Genomic DNA, 22,222 nt, shown 5'->3' with positions numbered 1-22,222 from the left:
TGCCAGGTGAATTGTCTCAAAGAACAACTAACTCTTTCACTACTGGGTATATGCACACAATGGGCTTGAAAACTCAGTACAAGTCATCATCAGATGTAACTAGAGAAATGTTAGTGAAGCCAAGGGTGAGAGAGTCAAACAGGCTTTAGTAAAACAGAACTCCATGCATGAAAGGAAGTTTGTAAGAAAGGGTAAAGAGAACACTGCTGCAGTTTCACTGGAAAAAAATTATATACTCAGTTTACAACAAATTATGTTTTAGAGAAGTCGAGAGAAAGGGTGAGAGTTACTGGTGAATGTATGACACTGAGACAGGACAGCTCTCCTGAGCAGCCTCTAGCAAAAAAGTTCACAGTACCATCATATTTTAACCCCAACAGGCCAGTGTGGGGGTTATTTTACTGGAAAATACATGATCATAGATCCACTATTACTGTAAAAGGGAAGAGCACTTAAAAAACCCAAGACACAGCCTCAAGGGTTTTTGTTGGAGTGGAGATTTCTGATTTTTTTTTTTTTTGCTTCTTTCAATTTTAAGACAATCCTGAAGGGAATCCTAGAGATATGATAAACTAGCTGTGTGGTGAGGCAAGATGGCTACATAAATATCTATGCATCTGCTTCTAAATTAAGTTTAGGTTATCACTAAAAAAATTGTTCTCCACAACTAAGCAGTTGTGTACCCTAAGATGTTATCATCCTTAAAATAGACAGAGCTGAGTGTCTGCTGCAGGAAAACCTTGTGTTAGGCTCTGCTCCTCATTTGTTAGCAACAGGCCAATATATATTAGTCAAAATGACTAATATATATTAGTTAACATATACTTAAAGAAAGCAACTTAAGGACAAACAGAATAAGCAATAAAGAATTGTAGCTTTGTTAGATTAACAAAACTAAGCTTTATCTTTGGAATTTCTATGCATGCACATGGATCCACAGTACTGAGAATTACATAATTATACACAAAAAGATAAACCCTCTGCATAATTCTCCTACAAGGAAAACAACCTGGCCCACTAGGTATATGTGCAAGGTACTTTAATTGCAACTTCAGAAACAAGTGTGACTTTTAATGCAACATTTATGCAAGCAGGCTACACATTCTACTTCAAGTTGGACATGCAAAAATTCCGTGCTCATTTTTAATAGGGAAAAAACAAAGGGCCCAATTGAGGCTGCCAAAATAACCCAAGATGCACATTTTTTATCTCTCTCATTCTCCCACGTTCTAAGCAGGGGATAGGAAAAAATGGCAGACACAAAATGCAAGCATCACATTAAAACTTAAATGTACAAACAGTTCCCTTTCTGTACTTTATACATTAAAAACAAAATTATCCCTCACCAAGCACATAAATGAAATGTATTCCTGCCATCTGCAGAAAGTTAGGAAGGCTCTGGTTAGGATGACAATAAAAATATCACTTGACATGCTAAAAGAAATTACATTAAAATGGTTAAAAAGAAAGATAAAAGATGAAACAAAAACACCACTGCAAACTGCAAAAGTTTAGGATTAACAAGGCACAGGGACCTACCAACACAGAATTATCCAACAAGATTTCCTGCACAAAAACAAACGACAAGCAGTCATGACAAAACCAAAATAGATATCACAGTGATATCAACCACACATGGAGACTGTAACATGTAAGTTCAGCATATAATAAAATCCAGAATCTTATCTCAAACATACCAAAAGCCTAATTTGCTTAGTTCATTTCTCTTATTTTTCATGTTGAACACACTTAAATTCCAATCCAACTGCCCCTAAAATTAATACTTTAACAGTACCACGACAAAAACAGCACAGCATAGTTATTAACACTGTACACTTATTGTGTTTCTGTATTGATCTTATTGTTAGTATCCTAGATGTGAAAACTGGCACTCACTGTTTGAGGAGTACTACACTATAAGCTTACACAGATAAGCTCTTTAGAAGTGTGTTCTCACCTAAGTTAGTTTTAGAGCTCAATTTAGACATGATTAAAAGCAAACTATTTGTATTCTGCTGGAGCCAAGAATTCAAATAGCAGGACAAGTGTGCATTATTGTTAGAAGCTCCATGAAAAATCCAACTGACAAACAGGGAACACTCTCAGAAGCTGAAGAAGGGAAGCTAGATAATGACAAGCACATGGACACAATATAAAAAAACCCAAACCAAACCATACCAAGCCCACAAAACATGAGACATTGAAGCAGTTGAAGCAGTGTGTCCATTGCCTGTGTTAGGCATGTTTTACTGGTGCTAGCACAGTTATAACCTGAATTGTTTAAATTCACTGGAGACCTGAACTATCTCATGTTCTAGGGGCTGGGAAGACAGGTGGAGGAGGCAGCCTGCAGCTGCCTGGGCAAGAAATTGTGTTAGCATGCTAAGGATGGAAAAAAAAGAAATAAAGAGGGAGGAGAGGAAGAGTTATGAGAGAGCAGAGGGAGGCAAAAGAGGAGGTGAACAGGAAGTGAGGGGGAATGGCAGGAGAATAAGAATTTTAAAAAGGCAAGTTTCAAGACACAAACATTTAACAGAATCCTTGGGGGAAGAGGGTGGAGAGGGGCATTGGTTCAAATGCTACTTGAAAAAGTAAAAAAAAAAAACTTGCTTGCACATTTGTTTTCAAGATTTTGAGTGAAGTCATGTTTCTATGAACGGAGGGGGAAAAGATCACTCATCTGACTGCAGATCCTTTGCATCTCCTGTTTTTTTCCTAAATAAAGAATGCAATGGTGGATATCCATGATCTAGGGCTTAGCTTTTGCATGCTACTTCCCCATAAGGCTTCAAAATGCAAGGCAAAGGAGGACTGTCACACCTTGTTCTCCAAACTGCAGACATTTAAACTCATGAAGAATAACTAGCTGAGGGTTACCTTGCAAGTAAACTGCACAGTGAAGTGCAGATTTCAGATGCAATAACTTATTCTGCTTCCCTAATGAGATGGTGATTTAGTGGGTGGAAACTACACGGATGGATGTCAGGTTTTACAAATGCAGAATGCTGCTTGTGCAATTATCTTCTCACAGACTTGCAAAGCACACACACTCAAAACCCCTTTTTTATGACATTCTTCAGAGACACGCTGACATTGCTGTACTGTCAATGCCAGCAACATTTAGCCTTATTTGTACAAGCTCATGAGAATGAGAAAAGGTCATCCCATGTGATGCCACTGCCTGGGTGGACTCCTCTCCCAGGAAGCCTAGAGTCACTTCTGGGATAGAGGGGAGCACACTCAGATGCGTGAACACACACACTCAAACATTACCCCTGCTTCTTAACTGACTAATTTAGTATTATGAAGTTCATAAACTGCTACATGAAGTACTTTGAGACAACTTGTAAAAACAGAAAAAAGCAGTAATATTATATAGACAAGACAACTTTGTCATGACATCCTCTTTATTAGGAGGTATTTGATATTATTAGAGAGAAAGAAGCAGACTGTATTTTCAAATGGATTTTCAAATGGTCCCAAATGCTGCCACACCCTCCAAGCAAGAGACTGACTGACATGGTTTGTTGTGATTTTATCAATGTAAGAAAAACTATGTCTCACCCAACAAACAAAAACTAATTGTTAGTGTACGTTAAAACAACACTTCAGATTAATTTGAGCTCTTCTGTAACTAGAATATCCATTTGTACCACAGTGTGGGGCAGAAAAACCTTCTTCAGTTTTTCCTAGCTCTCACAATCATGTTTCTAGTCAAACTAAATAAAGAAAATGTTTAAAACCTTAAACAAAATTTATATATATTTATTATTGACACACAAGTGCTACCCAATGGAAGATGTGAATAACAACTGTGTTGAAATAGATGAGATGAAAACAAAATCCAACCACACTTGGATTGTGGATTGTCTGTGGATTTTTGTTTCTCTCTGACTGACAGTGAGACATGACAGTATTAAAAAAAACCCAACAAAACAACCCCCTCAAAAACCTCCAACCAACCCCCCATCCCTGCAGCAAGCCCCCCAAATCCACCAAGGCTAATAGCTACTAGAAAATTATCTTGTTTTGTTTTTGGTTTATTTTTAATAGAACTAAGTACTTCAGAACAGCAGCTATTAAAAGACTGAGAGATTCTGGGTGAAAAGAACACAGAACAAAACAAACCACACCCAATAAACTCCTCCACCTCTGGTCAAATAGGGCTGAAAAAGTTTTATTTCTTCCAAAGACCTGATTTAACTATAGCTTATGTGTTAGAAATTTTTATACTGACTGCCAAGATGTCAGTACACTGAACCATTAATGCTACAGAAATCACAAAACAGAGAAATCTACAATTTTTCAGCATCATGAAAAAACAAAATTAAACAAAACAATTCCCAGTAATTAGTACACACAATTTTTTTAAATCAATCCTTCAACCAAGGCATAAAAAGCAGCAGAGGGAAAAAAAACAAACTGGCCAACATAAACCACCTAGGAAAAAATCCTGCAAAAAGTTGTAATAAATGGTATATCTGTACTGTAATAAATGGTATATCCAACTGGCCTTAACAAGAACAGCAGAATGCACTTGCAAGTTCAGAAGGCCAAGTATGTGCTCATCTTGTAAAGGGGAAGCAGAAACAGGAAAAAAACCATGAAAATATAGAGAATACTTGCCTGTAAGAGAATTTGAAACACCTCACGCCTACACAATGATCAGTTTTTCTCTGCTTAAAGAAACACCTGCATTTTTTAAGTGTTTATGAAAAACACAGACAAATTTTAAAACACATGGAAATATATAAACTAGTAAATCTATACTCACACAGAGGCAGCTTACAAGGTTGGACAAATTGACGTGTCGAGGAGCAAACATGTGAAGCTGCTGAAGGCAAGAGATGGCTTGAGCTTGAACAAGGCAGTCAGGATTATCCTGCATCACTGCACAGCCCAAAAGGCAGGAAGTTCTTAAGGCTGACACTGCTGTACTGCTGCCTATATTGAGAATAAAGAGGGTTATTTTTTGTTTTTAAAACGTTTATTTATTTTTAATAAACGTGATAACCTGTCTTTTTCCCAAGCCAGCCATAACATTCATCCTCCTAAAGGATGATCCTTGTATCTCTGCTATACTTTGATATTTAAGAGTAGTGATCACATTGCTCTCTGGTGATTAAGATGCAAATTTTAAATGTCTGCATCATAACTAAGACATAGACGGGCGCCTAACTCTTGAATTATGAACACCTTCTGTTCTCATGTTAAAATTATACGATGTTAGAATGTAAGTGTCCTGGGTTGTAGTTTAGGATGTATTCTATCACCATCTTGGGTTAATGGCCCATCAATGCCTTGTGCATGACTCACAGATAACTCCCTCCTGGTGTTATCTCTCTTTAATGGGCCATCAAGGAGCTCCTGGATGACTCATCATCCCATTGGGAGATGCTCTGCCCCAGGGGGAGGAGCCAAGCATTCTCACCTGGAGATAAGCTGGGATTTGGGACAGTAGAAGCAGCCCTCACCTGCTGGGTTCCCAGAGGACTGGAGCTACCAGACCTTTCTATGGGATCACTGTTTCAGGAAGACCACCTCACCTGGGCTGCTTCCATCACCCTGATCAGGTTGTATTCTGACTCTGTCAGTAGTTTTTCTTTTTGTATTGTTGCATTTATTTTATTTTATTTTCCTTCTCATTAAATTGTATTTCTGACTTAGAACCTCTCACTTGGTTTGTTTTCAAACCACAACAGTAAGAAATGTGAAACATAAAATTCACATTAGAAATTCTAGGCCAAGGCAAAGCTCAGAGAGCCAGTTCAAACACAGGAAATTTTGTCAGATGCTCTTTTTGGAAAAGTAGCAGTCGTGTCATCTTGATTGAATAAAGCCATGGTCTATGAAATACTATCTTATAACTCTTCAAAGAAACTCAGATCTTTTTAATTGTTACAATTGCAATCACACAGGTTCAATGTTTAGCGATTTGGCTGCCACAGCAAACAGAGTTGACACATTTGTCTGGTCTGTACCTTGCAGCTCAGGGCCCAGAGTGGTAATGAGTGTATTTAAACAGCGGCCAAGGCTTTGATGAACTTCAGTGTAAGCTGGAGGCACACTCAACAGCAACATGAGAACAAGGGATAAGGTTGGCTCCACATGCACGTGGTACAAGGGCCCAGCCAGATCTACTATTAGTGACAGGGAGTGTAGTGCCCATGCCTGGAAAATAAGAGAAGCAGCAATGTCATCTCTGCGTGAGATACACGATATACATAAGACCTTTTAAAATTTTGATAGTTAAAAGTCAAATTTAGTGATGAAGTGTAACAGGAGTTGCACTTTTAGGTTCCAAAGGAACAAACAGAGAGGTTATACAAAGCAACTTGATGAATCTGATGTTGAGTAAGCCATTTTGAATATCTTACAAGGAATTGTATGTTGTGCAATGAAACAACCATTTAAAATCTGTCATTGTTAATCTACAAAAAATTTAATGTAATAGTCAATTAATCTGACAGTGATTATTATTCCTTTATTATATTCTATTATTTAAAAAATTTCTTACAGTTTCTTGTGCAAGAACAGAATTGTTTAAAAAATATTTGTTTCTGAAATAACTTATTGTTGTAGTCACAGTTACTTTGTACCAACAGCCACGTCTGTTTCATGTTAACAAAGAGCTCCTCTTTGTGCAAAGAGCTTTAAACATTCTTTAATTGATATTTAGACAAATACTTTTAATACACTCAATGTCTCTTAAAGCTATTCTAACAGATTACAGTTTTAGCCACAGAAATAATATTAGTCTTCCAAATTTCTTGTCTTACTCAAGGATGTATATCCACCAAGTTCTACAGCATTCAGGCTATAAAGTCCTTTTTACTATATGATCCTTCAACAAAATGTGCTGTGAGGTTAACACTGTAAAAAAACCAAAAACTGACACAAACAAAAAAAAAATCCCCTCATAACCAAAAAAACCCTGGGTACTATCTAGTCAAAGTCAAGATACAGGTGAATGTGAAATGAATCAATCCCTAAAACATCGATACTGTTTTTGAAGAGATTTTTATCAGTCTTGCAGATCATTGAATAAGAACCTCCCACATCTCATCATATTTCTTGCTATCAGAGTTGTTGAAGGTGGATTTTGAGCAGGGGCTGTCTTCTAAACTGCCTTTGCTGCTCCAGCCATTACTGATGAGGCATGCCTACAAGGTTGTGAAGTGTCATTCTTACAAGCAAAAGAACCTCAAACTCCAGAATACAATTGAGTTAATTTGTAACGTAACATTTTTATATAAGTGACAAGTACCTGTACATCAGGAGAAGTACTGTCCTGAGACAAAGTATAAAGGATTCCAACACATGCATTCAGGTGCTGAGTAGAACCTATTCCTCCTAGGTACCTATACAGACATCCCAGAGCCAAAGAATGACCTGTTCTTGATACCACATCCCTAGCAGATTTTAGCCTATTAATTGAAAGAAAGCTGTTAGTTTAATCACCAAGACTCTTACTATGTAATAAGCACATCTACAAATGAAACTTCCATTTTGTAATCAGCAAAGAATTTTATCAGACACTATTATATTCCCCAAATTCTTAGTTCATATATTGTCTTTATCTGAAGAAGGCACAAAAAATTTTTTAGATATGCTTAAATGATGTTGCTAGAACAGCAGCCAATTCAATTCATTTAAAAGCCCACATGCTCACACTAAGAAATACTTGCAGAACTCAGGCAATTTCCCTGTTAATTTCTGAAGTAACATCAAATTCATGAATTAAACCAGCTTTTAAAAGTTATCATGACAGGTGTCAGGCAGATTTCTCAAACAGTTCTATGAACTCAAGCAGTATCTTTTCATGCTTATTGTGAACTTACTTGTCAAAACTGACTTGTGCTAATCCAGCAGTGAAGGCACTGTCACAAACCACCTGTGCCAACCTGGCCAAACACTCTGCAGCAGCACATCTTAGAAGTGAATTATTGCTTTCCAAGGCACCCATTACCAACAGCAGGGCAGATCTTCTGACTTCTTCTGAACCTAAACTTCCCTTGCAGTTAGCCAAGTGCTAAAAACAGACATCAAAGATATCAAACAGCTGGTAATGAGAGTGTGCTTTTCTGTCAGTCATGCAAAAAATACAAGACCTCCAGAAGGATTCTGATCTTCTTTTTCCCCTTGTGTGAGGAAGTCCTCACTTTCAATTTGCTGTTATGAGAGTTACATGTCTAACACTACATAACTGTACATCGCAGCACAATGTTACAGCATCAACATTCTATTTTAAGGAATACTCAATAGATTGCAGTAGAACCAGATAAACCATCAGATTAGCATAAAATTTAGGAAATAATATCAAGAAGAAAACCAGTGAGAACAGAGTAACAGAAAAAAAAAGTCTCAGTCCAAAACATCTGCCTAAGAAGAGAAGAATGAAAATTGCACATGAAGAGGAAAATACAAATAGAAGGTAAAATGAACCAGGTAAAATGAATCAGGTAAAATGAACAAATAGCAGCTAATTATGAGATAATTTTATTTTACCAACTGTTACTTTTTATTTTTACAGTAAGAAATACAAAAGACAGTGACAAAGAGAAATGATATAAACAGGATTTTCTATCACTCGTATTTGAATGACACTAGTATGTATGCTAGTACACTAGAGTATACTAGAACAGGGTTCTCTAAAACTAATATTAAAAAAGGGGAAAAATTAAACAGTGATTCATTCACACTCATAAAAGCTATGACATCACAAAGCGATGTATTACCATAGAAAATAAGACTTATCACCTTGATTGTTAATCCAAACAAAAATTTCTGTGTACTGTGCTGGTTTGGACTGGAGTAGAGATAATTTTCTTCACAACAGCTAGCACGGTGCCATGTTTTGGATTTGTGCTGAACACAGGGCTGACAATACTGAGATGTTTTGTTATTGCTTACACAGAGCTAAGGCCTTTCCTGCTTCTTGTGCCACCCCAGCAGTGAGGGCAGTGGGGGTGCACAAGGAATTGGGAAGAAACACAGCTGGGAGAGCTGACCCCAAGGGACCACATGGCTGGCAAAAGGTAATTGTTAGCATAAATAAGTCTAAGTAGAATGAGTTACATAGAGGTGAAATACTCAGTGGTTTAGGGTGTTGTTTGCCTAGCTTTACTGGCTCAGCATGAGTAGCTGGTTTAGATAAAGCCATGGGCCCACAGCTCTGAACTTGTATCTAGAGATGTTTTCATCTGCAATGGAGAGAATTTTCTGAGTAGTTTTCCTAGTAGCTGGTACAATGCTGTGTTTTGTCTTTAGTACAAGAACATTGATAACACGCTGATGTTTTAATTGTTGCTAGGTAATGGCTAACCTAAGTCTAGGGCTTTCTTAGTTTTCTGTGCTCTGCCAGAGAGCAGATGCATCAGAAATGAAAACCAGAAGATTAGGACAGCAGAAGCTGCAATTCCTCAAGAACCACCTACCTGCAAAGACAGAGGGGAAGAACCCAATAACATATTAGAAGGCTGCTTACCAAAAATCACCACTGGACCCAGAGACATGTGCAAGGCACGTAAAGAGCATATGAAGGGTAGGTGCATAAATCATCAGGGTATAATTGCCTAGGAATTTTTGTTCTGAGTACTTCTCCACAGGCACCCAGCTTGAGCTGAACTGCTGCTGGATAACTCTGTTAAATAACTTGGCTTTATAGATCTGATGGCAGACACTCTGCTATGAGAAATGCAGGGTCAAGCTGGAAGAAGGAGGAAGCACACCAGAGAGTGAGTGTGACAATGAGGAGACAAAGGGGACCCCTGTCTGCTCACTGGGGCTGCCCACTGCAAAGGGACTCCTGTCCCAGCAGTTAAAAGCCTTTGGTGGTCTGTGTGTGACTCCTTGAACAGTGTGAGAACGCTCAGACAGCAGCTCCTCCTTTAACACGGAATCATGCTCAGCATACAAAGCTGGGAGGAGGCAAGGCAATGTTTGGAGTGATGTTTTTTGTCTTCCCAAGTGACTGTCAGGAATGATAGAGCCCTCTTTTCCAGGAAACAGCTGAAAACCTGCCTGCTGATGGCAAGTAGGAAATTAATTCCTTGTTTAGATTTGCTTGTGAGCGTGGCTTTTGCTTTCCCTATTGAACCGTCTTTACCTCAACCCTGGAGTTTTCTCACTTTTATTCTTGCAATTCTTTCCCCCATTCCCATGTGGAAGGAGTGAGTGAGTGGCTGTGTGGCTGGGTTTAAACCACAGCAATTGATCTGTTTGAACCAAGAGATGGTTTAGTAACAGAAAGAAAGAGAAACAAAAGAGAGGAAACAAAGGAGAGAAAGAGAGAGAGCAGATTTACCTTTAAGGAAGTAGAAAAGGCTGACACAACATGTAGTTGCACTATTTGTTGTCGAGATCCTTTTGTTTGCTTTATGGAATTCAACAATTGTTCTAACACCTGCAGCCTTAAACAAAATCAGAAAAGAAACCATATAATTGAAAAATAAGGAAATAAATCAAGGTTTTAAATTTCATTTTAAAACCCGTAAAAAAATCCATATATAAAATCAGTGGTAGAATAACTAACTTTTGAGCATTTTCCTTCAACTGGCATCCCCATCTACTACAAAAAAAGTTTGTGTATTCCATATTAGAATATGAACTTCCATCTATGAAGATGAATTTTTTTACATTTGTTTCCTTAGATGTATTCACAGAAAATCACTTAGATCTAAGTAACATTGAACAGACATTAAAAGGAACTAAAACCAACCAAACAACAAGCTGGTGACAGATGGGGCAAAAAAAAATAAAAAATCAACAAAGGAAAAAAATCCACAATAAAAGCAGTCAATGAGGATGGAATAAAGAAGTGAAGACAGGTCAGAAAAACAAATAAATAAATCATTTAGCAATTTTATTGGCAGACATTCTCGTATACAAACAGCTGCCTGGAACCTACACTAAACCCCAAGCATTCAAAGCTGTGAAAACATCAAGACTCAGAACTCATCAAGACTAAACATTCATCCCACACAGAAAACTATAAAACCATCACCAGCTACAATGATTATGATCTAATGATCAAGGTCTAACTTGATCGGCTTTGAAAATATAAAGCTATTTAATTTTAAAATAATTCACCTGCTCTAAAGGTGCATTCAAAAATATTACCACAAAAAAGAACACAGAAGCAGCAACTGCATGAAAAATCTTTAGGGATTTTATGCCTTAGCAATCAGCATGGTTATAAATATGAAACAAATAAAAATGCCATGTATGCAGTGAGTGACAAAAACCCAAGAGAAGCTCTTGATCTCTTTGTACCTTGACAGAACTGTGTTGAGACATGCACTCTTGCTTCTCCCTATACACTTTTTATAAAGAATGTGTTCTGTATTAAGCACCACAAAAATTGTGTAATGTTTCTCTCAAAATAGCTTCCATTTTGATGTGGCTATCAAAGCAAAACATTATTTTTCTGGGTCCACAGATTGGCTATGACAGTAACCTCTCACTGGATAGGCCATTTTGTTGCCAGTAACTTAAAAGAGAAAAGTCCAATAATTTGGTGGTCTGAATTAAACTATTCAGATGGTTTACAGACTCCATTTAGGCAATTCATTATTTTTTCTGAATTGATTTCTTCTGCATTCAATGTCAAACACTGTGACCATGTTACAACATCTCCTAAATTCCCCAGCAGTTACAGTTACTGCTTTACCTGTGAGATTCTGTTATGTGGGAAAACATAACTCCAAAAAGTCGAGTTGCTGCACAGACAACAGATAATGCAGGAGGTAGTGGTTTAGGAACTGAATCTCCTTTGGCAAATTTCTCATAAATTGAGTAAGGGTCATACTCCAGGCTGCCACCAGCTATGCTGTTACCTAAAAGGAGCTGTAAGAAGAAAAAAGTGAAAGCCATATTTTTTACCAAGTCTAAATGAGCACAGGCCTCAATAACTACAACTGTATGAAAACACAAAAAACCTTTATAATACAACAAAAAGTACCTGCTCTTCAATAAATCGGTGGTCAGTCTCCTGCAGTAAGGGACCCAGTAAAAGGAGATCGTTCTCATGACAAAGAGATGGAAGCAAGAATGCAGAGGCATCAATCTGGCCATCTGAGACAGTCAAGTCAGTCACTAACTCTTTTAGGACAGCACTGAAGTTCCCTTCAAATGAAAGAAAAAAATATCCAAAACTATTGGTTAGTTACTTGCCACAAGCAACTTTGAGAGAAATAGATTTATATTGAAATAGTAACATCCATGTAACATTTCTCTTTAATCTCCAAATAGTTAATTAGAGAAGACTCTCTGTTAGAGGGGAAACCAGAGCATCACCTGACATAATCAAGTTAAGCACACACAGCAATCTAGAAGCTGAAAAATAGACTTTTTTCTTTACAGAAGGCATACTACTATACAACTGATATGCCAGTAAATTAGTTATATTTACTCCTAAAGTAGAGGGGAAATGGCAGTTATGAACACAGCCATATTTTCTTCTATTTCCTGAAAATTAATACTGTGGAATGTATTATGTAATCACAACGGAATACTTGAGCTTGGCAAGCAGAAAGTCATTTAAAACATCCCTAAGTTCAATAAATAAGCAAAAGCTGATGAATGCAGTCCCCTATTTTAGGAGTTGGCATGCAAAAACCAAAGCAGGAGGAGTTTATTGTAGGTTACATTATGATAAACTTCACTGGTAGTTAAAACCTCCAAATATTTTTGTACATAATGTTTCTGACAAGGTTGTACATAACACAAAAACAACAACACTGAGCACTTTGAGTCAGACTATTTAGGTCACTAAAATAGCCTTGGTAGTGAGAGAACATTTCCAGTTGAAATCACATGTGATGAGAAAGGACTGGTTTGTAACTGTGTTGAAAAACACTCCAGAACTGATCTTAAAGAAAGCACTCAGTCTTTATACAAATGTTACATAAGAATTTACCTCCAGAGCATTAAGACTGAAAAGTCAAGTCCTCATGAATTGTGAATTATCAGCACTAAGAAGTGGGGAGAGATGGGTGTTTAACACCACATATCCAATTCCTTGCATTCACTTTTGTTGTTAGCTGATCACACAATTACACGTTTGCACTGAACTTGCTCATAATTTTTCAACTCATGGAAGTTTCAAAAAGTGAGACAACAAAGTTTTCAGCACCTCATGAGCACAAACAGAATTATTAGCACAGTTAGAGCTGGCATCTTCAACCAGCTACTACTAAACAGAATCTATTCTGAGAAGTTGGTTTTCTCCTGGCCCTAGAAGCCTGTCTCCCCTGCAGGCATCTGTTGCTTTGCCTGCCCCCTAATTAAGCAAGTATGTAATTTTTCCAAAATACTTCACTCAAATCTAAATGCAAAATGTTTGCACTATCAAATACATTGCAAGGTGCATGAATAATGTGTGAAAGGAATAGAAATTAAGCCTTTAAAAAAAACTATGATAGTTAACAACTAGAAACTGTTCTTTCATTATTACTCATCATGTCAAACATTTCTTTTAAAAATCTCCTTCCTATAAAAAAAAAACAGCTTTTGAAAGAAAATTTCACGGAGATAGCCAGCATTTTTTTTACCCAAATAAAGGTTTATTTTAATCCCAGACAGTTGGCAACCCTCAGCACTTCAAACAATATTACCCCAATGTAAAGCAGTTCAAAATTTTAAGCCAGAATGCTGTTTCAGCATTTTAGCTATTCATCTCATCCTATTAAGAAAGAGAAGTGAATGCCTGTATTCAATTTTATGGTCTAAACAGTGGAACATAACAAGCATAAAAAGCTGAAGAAAAGAACACTAATGAGTTGTCTGACAAAACATATTAATTACAGACAACAGAAAACATCAGGAAATCTAACAGAATTCAAGCTACTGAAATTATTTTGGTGAAATTTTCCATTTGGACAATATAAAACTTTTTATATTAACTCACAAGAAATAAAGGTTTGGCCTTGAACACATGAGGACATTATAACCCAAAATTAATGACACATGAAAATGATCACAAATACAATTTGTCATTTTTGACATGCTTTCCTTGGCTTAACAAGCTCATACTTTGGATCAGATAAATTACAAGTCTTATCCATTCATACAGAATGGAAGACAGCAACTAAAACCTGTTAAATGCATTTCACTGATGTTCAAGTTTACCCAACATGTTCTTCTCATATCTGTCACTGCTGAAATAAGGCAAAGTGCCAATTAGGATTCATGAACACTCACAGTAAAACTTTGTAAAATTCTGCTGTTTGAGCAGATGTGATTTTCAGTGATGACAGAAAGCAGTAAAAGAAACATCAAAGAGGCAGAAAGTGAGCAGGAAAGGACCAGGCAAAGCCTAAACAGTCATAATATCTCAGGCCTCAGAAATCTAAAGGCATGCATTGACAAAGAAGCTTGGGTATATGAATAGTCTGTTTTCAACTGTTTATTTTCCTGGCTATTTTGTTTTGTTCCTCTTTGTTCTGGTTTCTTTAGTACTCTTGTACTAAAAAAATAACAGTTTTGCACATTATTTACAAATTATTTACAAAAAGCTTGAGTTACAACTCCTGGTAAATGTCTCCATCATCCATTTTCTCAAAAAGAAACAACTTACAGATTTCTATCACCTGGCTAACTACCTGGGCTGAAGAAAACAAATTAAAAAGAAATTAAACCACGAACTGGTGAAAGCTTTTCAACCAGTGTGTCACTCTGAGCCATCTAAAATAAGACCTGCTGTGCAACACAAGAATAGTCTTAATATTGTTCCTATTTATAATGACTAAAATTAGACATTGCAAAAATCACCCTGAGTTCCATAGCAATGTTGTTTCCCCAAACAATTTATTTTTAAAATTCTCGGTATTTGCAGAGACACAGTTTCTGCATTAAGCCATCACACTGGAAATAATATGCAGAGAATGGTATTTGTTTCAAGTTCTACCTTAGAAACTTTTCATTGCATTTTGAAATGATGCATACCTATATGTTAAGATTTAGAAAAGAAAGTTCTGGCAAATGCATGCTTTGGCATTCCTTCCACACTCTCATACTGCTGAATTATACAAGTGGACACCTGGTTTAATTCTAAGGCTATTTTCAAGACTTCAGCAGGGTGCTCACGTATTTATAACAAACTTTTCAAGTTTTTTTCTTTATTTATTGGACTAGAATGCAGCATCCTCAGCTAGGCTGCTCTCTCACAAGAGGTACATTGTGCAGGTAAAAACCTGTGTATTTTCAATGAGGTTGAATTTCAATTTTGAAATTCTCAATTTCAAAAATCCCAAGCACACCAAGAAACTGCCAAACCCAGCCAAGCCCAAATATTTGTATCCTGTACCATGGCACTGCTGTAATACAAGAACAAAAGGAGTAACTTGCTCTCAGGGGTGAAGGTGTAATTTTCACTCACAAACGAGTATTATATGCTGTGCTACACTATATACAGACTTGTAATGTGACAACGGCCTAAGGCACAGGTCAGGGATTGGTCCCAGTTCTCTCAGCAGTTACCACTAGATGGAGCAGATTATTTGAATAAGGATTCCCTCCAAGATAGAGGACACAGCTAATTCAGAGCATGGTTGCTCCATATTGTTTCTGTCCTGAAGAATTTCTCTTTAGAGCTGACAAAACCACTGTGGATCCTCACTGCAGTCCATAACCTATTGTACAGCAAATGATTTAAAGACAACAAAGATATTAAATATTTTAGCTGAAAGACCCACCCTACTACAGTGTATATTTAATGGGTCAGAGGCCTAGATTCTTTTTGTTATAAAAAGTAAGTCAATCTCCAGATTTTGTTGAAATTGTTCTTTAAATACAAACCTTTTATCCAAAATCTGCACAGGATTGGATTAATGTATCTGTAATATATGCTCAGTTGAATCAATTAACTTGAATTGTTTCAATGGTCTATAAGCAATTAGTTAAAGCTGAAGTTACACCTTTGGGAATTAGGATTTAATGGAAAAATAAAACAGACATCAAAGAAAAGAAATTTTTCGTCTAGTTTGAAATTCAAACGCTGTCTGATTTCAAATTTTAACCAAAAATAGAGCAAAAGTGTCTATTTATAACAGAGGTCTATATTGGTATTAGAAGGAGAAAAAACCCAGGAACACTACTAGTTTTCAAAACCCCAGTTTGCTACAATTTGCTACAATTCATCAAACTTCAACAGAGGGAATAAAATTTGTTTTTTAGAAAAGGTGGAACTAACTTTTGCTGGCTGAATACATGTTGGACAAAAACTTAAAAATGAGCTCACAGTATTTTTAATGGATTTCTCCTTGTATGGAAACACATACCTTCATAGGCCTTTGGGGGCAACACTGCAAGTAATTCATAAAGTTTCTGTCTGTAAACTGTTGAGGGTGTTTTTAAGGAATTTCCATAGGATTTGTATATTGAAGAAAGCCTAAAAATAAAAAAGCACATCAGAGATAGTAGGGACATGCAGTTTTATGTAACACCCTGTTTAATTTGTACCACACTACTGAATGCTTTTAATATATATATATATATTGGAAGTACATTTTGATTTCCATAATTAATAACAAAAGGAAACCAATTTCACATGTCCTTACAGAATGTCTGCTGTCCATTTCCAAGCGTTATTTTCATTTAATACCAGAGAAATAAACAAGCTTTCTATTTCCTTTGATTGTTATCTATATTTATGACAAGAAACTTTCATGGATATATTTCTCTAAATTAGAGATTAGAATCCAAATGCATTAAATTGTTCCATATTCAAAAGGCAAAAGTTTAATAAAACCCTTTCAAGCTTAGATATGAAATGAAAAATATCCATGTCTAGAAGATGTTTTTCCAAGCGTATTCTTGAACTTTGCTTCTTATTTAATAAAAAATAATAGTATATAAATGCAAATGTGTATGTTTAATTAAAAAAAAGTATACAAAAACTAACTTTTAAAAACCCTTGCAAGAAAATCTCCTTTAGATTTTTTCATATGACACTGGAATCTGCAAACACAAAGTCTGATTTCTGTCCCTTGAAAAGAAAGTTCTTTAGAAGGTGCACTGAAATACAGGTTACAAATACACTCAAATACAGGTTACTCTAGACTTTCAAATAACAGTTTTATGCACATACTTACTGTGTCAATAAATCAACAGCACTTGGGAGAGGAGGAAGAAGTCTCTGAACAACTTCATCCGTAAGAAGACCAGCACAGTGGGAAACAAAGCTTTTAATAGCTAGAAAAGGAATTGGATTTCAATTTACTTAGTGTGACATATGGTGAAAAAAATAAAAACCACATCAGCAAATGTAGTAATTACATTACTACATCACTAATAATGTATAAAAGTAGAAATGAAAAAGTCAGATGTACTGTTTTAGGTCTCAGCTTAGACATTCATATCCTGATTTTGAGTTGCACACATAAATGCAATCATTTTTTTGCATTTTATTATGAACTAAGTGATGGTATGTAACTCAGTTTCATGATAATTCCATAATAATAAAATAGGAGAATGATCAAGTGGCCTGCTGCTCAGTTTACTAGTTTTCCATAAAAATTCAATTACCATATCCAAGAAACCAATTAATATCTATATAATTTACAGAAAACTAAATTTGAATTTAATTTTCAAAAGCACTTAGAGAATGTACTGTCTTAAATACATATTTTCTAAAGAAAAAATACTTAAAGGTTAATGGTTTATGTACTTCTAAAATGAAATTACTATTGAATTTCACATTTTGTGATGCATTTTAATAGTGAGGGAGAGGGGTGCTTATTATACCAGGGTTCACATTTTCAGAAAGCAAAGAACCTTTATTACTCTAGAATACAAAACTGAAACACATTATGTATTTGAAGATCACTGGGGCAATGTCTTGGAAACCCAAATTCAGAGTATTTCATGATGAAAAATTGCAACCTACCAGAGAATAGCCACATTCAAAGCTCTTTCCTGGCTGAGAATTACAACTACCCATTTGTAATTTTTACCCAAGTCCTTCCACTTTCACAAACATGTTTGAACAACTCCCCAATTCTATTTTGCTTATAGTAAATTACCGGGCAGGAAACAGAACTGTGATTTTCCAAATATAACAGACTCTAAACAACAGAACACATGCTTTGGCTCTTCAGTCATTATTGTGATTTGTTTGCTAAACAAGAGAAGAAACCTCCCTGATTACCATTTATTGCTTGAAAATGAACTGATTAGAGGGAGAAGAAAAGCTCTCTCGGTTTTTTGGTTTTTTTTGGTTGGTTGTTTTGTTATTTGTTTTTTCCATAAAAATGAAACATATATTTACATGTAAATACTGATATATGAGCATGTATGTTGGGGAGTGAATATAATCTGTACCATCTACTGGGGAAAAAAAAAAAATCAATGTCAAGTGTCCTTGCTCTTTCAGAAGGAAAATTAACTAAGAGCCCAATTATAAATATACAGAGAAAGACAGCAAATCCTGCTTACCACAGAGGGCACCAGCACGACCTTCTAGTGTTACTTGCCAGGTAAATGCATCTCCTCGTGTCTTCTCTGTTTCCAGGTCTTTAGGAGATGATGGAAAGATGCACTTCCACAGTAAGAGCATTCGTGGCAGATGATGCTGGACAACTGCAGGACCTGCAGATGTTGGCAGTTGTCAGGCCAATGCAAGGATTAATAAAGCTAAATTTTCTTGCCTTCTTTTTTTAATGGGCTCACAAAATCTTTACAGGAGTAAACAAAACCCTGTGAGACGTTCCCAGCCTTCTCATATGTAATTTACTCAAATTTTTACTCAATTTTTACTCAATTTTTACAAATTCACTCAAATATTTACTGTTTCAGTACTTAGTTTTCATATTTAACTAATGGCTATTGACACATCTACTAGTATGTCACCAAACAAACTACAATCTCTGTTTTACAAAGCACAGATCCTGTGGGTCACCAGCACAATAGAGATGTAAGGACCAACAGCAGGAAATGAAATGTTCAGGAAAGCAAACGTTTGTTTTAGGTTAATTAAGTATAATAATGTAAGAAAAAAAAATGGAGTTGTTGGTCAGAAGTAATAATTGAAAACATTAAAAATATGACCAAAGCAAAAAAATTACATTGTTCATTAGTAATTTACTGATCACAGTCAATAATCTGAGCAGTAATACATCTTAGAAAGTTCTGTAAGATTTCAAATGCCTGACAACAGGGATATACAAATTATTAGCTCTTTTCTTGCTGTGAAAAATATTTTAGAATTCTTAATGATCACTAGGACATTTGCTTAGATTCATTTTGAAATTTGTTATCTATATTAATTAATAGCAGTCCCACTCCAATCACTATTTTTCAGCCATTACTCCCAATGAACTAACAGCAAATTTGAAATAAGATTTTTATCTCAGAAAGCTTTTCTAAACATTCCAACATTTGGGGTTTTTTTAAAAGTATTTTGCCGCAGTAAATTAGACAAAACCTCAAACTCCAAATCAGAGACTGAACACCTTAACGTGGATTAATAAAAATTGTAGAAAGTACTACCTAATGCCATGAGAGCAGCTATCAAGAGCCATCCAGCCTGCATTCGCTGCAGTGAAATGCGACTGTTCTGAGAAGCAGAACACAACAAATCCTCTGCTACCGTCATGATGACCTTCAAAATAAAAGAGAAAAAAACAGAGCATCACATTTTGGTAGCTACCAATTTTTTTTTTTTCAGTACTATTTGGTGTCATACCTACTCCTATTCTCTTGCTCCCAGAGGAAGAATGCCATCTTCCCCTAATGCTAAGGCAATAAACTCAGGCTCATGAAGTTGCAATTCCTGACTTCAATACTGGTCTGGGATAGCTTCAGCAGCTCTCTGGAGTACTAAGTTACTTTTTTTGTATATTTTTTGCTCTTCTATCAGCAGTTAAAGGACAACTGATCATTTCCACAGGAACATGCATTGGAAGAATCAAAATGTTCTGATCTTCCATTTATGTCACAATGTATGCCTGACATCCATGAATTACAGCTCAGAAGCATTAAATATCTTTTTATCCTTGTTCCAGAATAAAGTCTATCATTCCCTCTGACCATTTTTCAAATCAATAAATGGCATGACTGACAAATAAATTAAAATAGTATAGTTAGAATGCATCCTATTTTAGCTGCTCCAGAATAATTGCACGTGCCTGCTATGTGCTAAATGCAAGGTGACTCTGCCTGTTACCAAAAGGTACCTACAGCTTACATGGAGGAACACACCCTTGTGTCCATGCACAATTACCACAGGATAGCTACAAATGCTGTAAATACTCTGCATGTAGTTTGCTTCAATTATGTTCCACAGATGTTAAAAAATACCTTACAATTTGCATTATGTCCAGTCTCCAAAACAAAACTGCTCATAAGTCAGTATTCCAAGTAAGAAGTGTCATTAACAAAAGTATCACCTAAAATCTTCAGTATAGAAAACATCCTTATATAAATTTTTTCACACTTAAAATGTCATGAAAGGTTGCACATGAAAGTTTGCTTCATGAATGTTTGAGATTTTTACACTTCCAAAACGTCATTTGAAGTCTTTTTCAATCTGAAAGTATTAGTTTCCCCAATTCCACAATGCTACCAGGTGGTTGTAAAAGAAATGTATTTGTATAGATTTCTGATAGAGTTAATACATTTGATTCTAAAATAAAACTACCTTTTAAAAATTACAGTAATAAAGGTCACAAAAACTTAGTATACTTAAACTACCTGTAAAACATACATGCCAGAAAGGATGCAATTAAATGATTCCTGACAACTTTTCTCTGTGTTCTAGGAGGAATGCTTCATATTTGAAGGATTTTTATTAAACTGAATTACAAGCAACAGGACTGAACATTAAATATATATAAACTCACTATATTATTTTCTTTAGGTTCCACCTGCAACTCTAACTGCCCTCTCAAAGGATAATCCATTAATATAAACCAGCTTCTCTACAGATCACTGTTGTCTATGTTTGGTGTTTCCTTCTCAAAACTGCTCTATTTAGCACTGGTCTCTATCCACTCCTCAGCTAGTCTGGAATCTGGCAGTGCTCCTAGGAGAGAGCAGAAAAGGGCTTTTGTCAACTGTTCCCTCTGCCAGCTTCATACAGAATACAGTGTTCCTCCCATATTTCTCTTTGTGCCCTCCCATACCTCCTCCCTAGCCCTATTTCATCCTATTATGTTCCTCTAAAAGAAATCTTTGTTAAGAATTACATTTCTCTGTTAAACAGAAACTTTAGCTCTACTTAGGTGCATAGTATTTGAATGGCACTTCTTGTATGTATAAATGAGAAAAGTACATTCATTTTGTTCTCTCCACATGATCTTTCAGCCATCACAAGGGAAAGTTCATCAGTCAGGACTCTGAATGTCCAGAATGTTATTAATATCCACTGACACTGAAACAGTTATTTTCAGAAGAAAGAATACAAGTTTCTACATTATGAAAAAAATTGGCATGTACTGCTGACATTTGTGATCTGCCATAGTTTTCCAAACATGAGTAACTCAGTGGAAAAAGTTCCCATTAAGATGGAAACAGCTTCTTCCACCAGTCTTTATTTCTACAGAGCACAGCATCTTCTATCTGCACAAGTGAAGAAATTGGCATCTTGGACTGAGTTAATGCAAGAAGCTGATTTTGTTATATTCTGTAGAACAAAATAAGAGTGTGTAACTGTTGGAGCTGACCAAAGATTTTCAAGATAATACATAATTGCAGTTATTGCTGTAAGACTGACTGACCTTCACACTTGAGAGTCATTCCCAAGAAACAGGAATTTCTGCTCCTGACACATGTGAGAAAAACACATGCATTTTTGGGTCGTGGTATACTTCAAAGTCCTCTTTTGAGGAACCAAAGTATCTCATCAGTATCACTGGGTATTGTGATCAAGTCACAAAGAAACATGCAAATACCACTGCAAAAAAAAAAAAAATAAATACAAGAACAGCCTATATGTAAAGTACTCAGACCATACCTTCCCTTTTCCATGTGGAATTCCTAAGGGACAATGTTTTACTGCACCCAGCAAAGCAGCAACAGCAAAACTGTAGCCAGTTACTGCTTCTGGGCAGGATTTCAATGTGCTGAGACGTTCAGTGCAACGATCCAAGAGCAGGGACACGTAAGAGGGCAGTGCCACTGCGACACAGCGCAAACACCAAGCTGCTGTCAGTCTGACTGAAATGCTGGGATGGAGAATGACAGAGATTACTGCTTCCAGGACTCCTGAAAAATAAAATGTATG

The 22,222-nt window shown here is 36.2% G+C and overlaps 1 protein-coding gene across 1 annotated transcript in view; it reads right to left on the bottom strand.

Annotated features, from left to right (window-relative positions):
- The window catches only part of HEATR5A (HEAT repeat containing 5A), a 56,863-nt gene that overhangs the window by 20,260 nt on the left and 14,381 nt on the right, over positions 1-22,222 (bottom strand). Inside the window, exons 10-22 of the mRNA XM_066322139.1 lie at positions 21,953-22,203; positions 19,489-19,600; positions 18,436-18,588; positions 17,094-17,193; positions 16,281-16,390; positions 11,963-12,126; positions 11,672-11,847; positions 10,307-10,412; positions 7,842-8,032; positions 7,268-7,427; positions 5,982-6,171; positions 4,775-4,944; positions 1,540-1,566 (exon numbers count right to left, since the gene is read on the bottom strand). Coding sequence (XP_066178236.1) covers positions 1,540-1,566; positions 4,775-4,944; positions 5,982-6,171; positions 7,268-7,427; positions 7,842-8,032; positions 10,307-10,412; positions 11,672-11,847; positions 11,963-12,126; positions 16,281-16,390; positions 17,094-17,193; positions 18,436-18,588; positions 19,489-19,600; positions 21,953-22,203 — 1,910 coding nt within the window. The remainder of the gene's footprint in view (positions 1-1,539; positions 1,567-4,774; positions 4,945-5,981; positions 6,172-7,267; positions 7,428-7,841; positions 8,033-10,306; positions 10,413-11,671; positions 11,848-11,962; positions 12,127-16,280; positions 16,391-17,093; positions 17,194-18,435; positions 18,589-19,488; positions 19,601-21,952; positions 22,204-22,222) is intronic.

The sequence above is a fragment of the Sylvia atricapilla genome, chromosome 6 (genome assembly GCF_009819655.1).
Source record: "Sylvia atricapilla isolate bSylAtr1 chromosome 6, bSylAtr1.pri, whole genome shotgun sequence".
In the NCBI taxonomy this organism is placed as follows: Eukaryota; Metazoa; Chordata; class Aves; order Passeriformes; family Sylviidae; genus Sylvia; species Sylvia atricapilla.
Note: the sequence above shows the minus strand (reverse complement) of the source record. Positions and strands in the feature narration are given on the sequence as shown.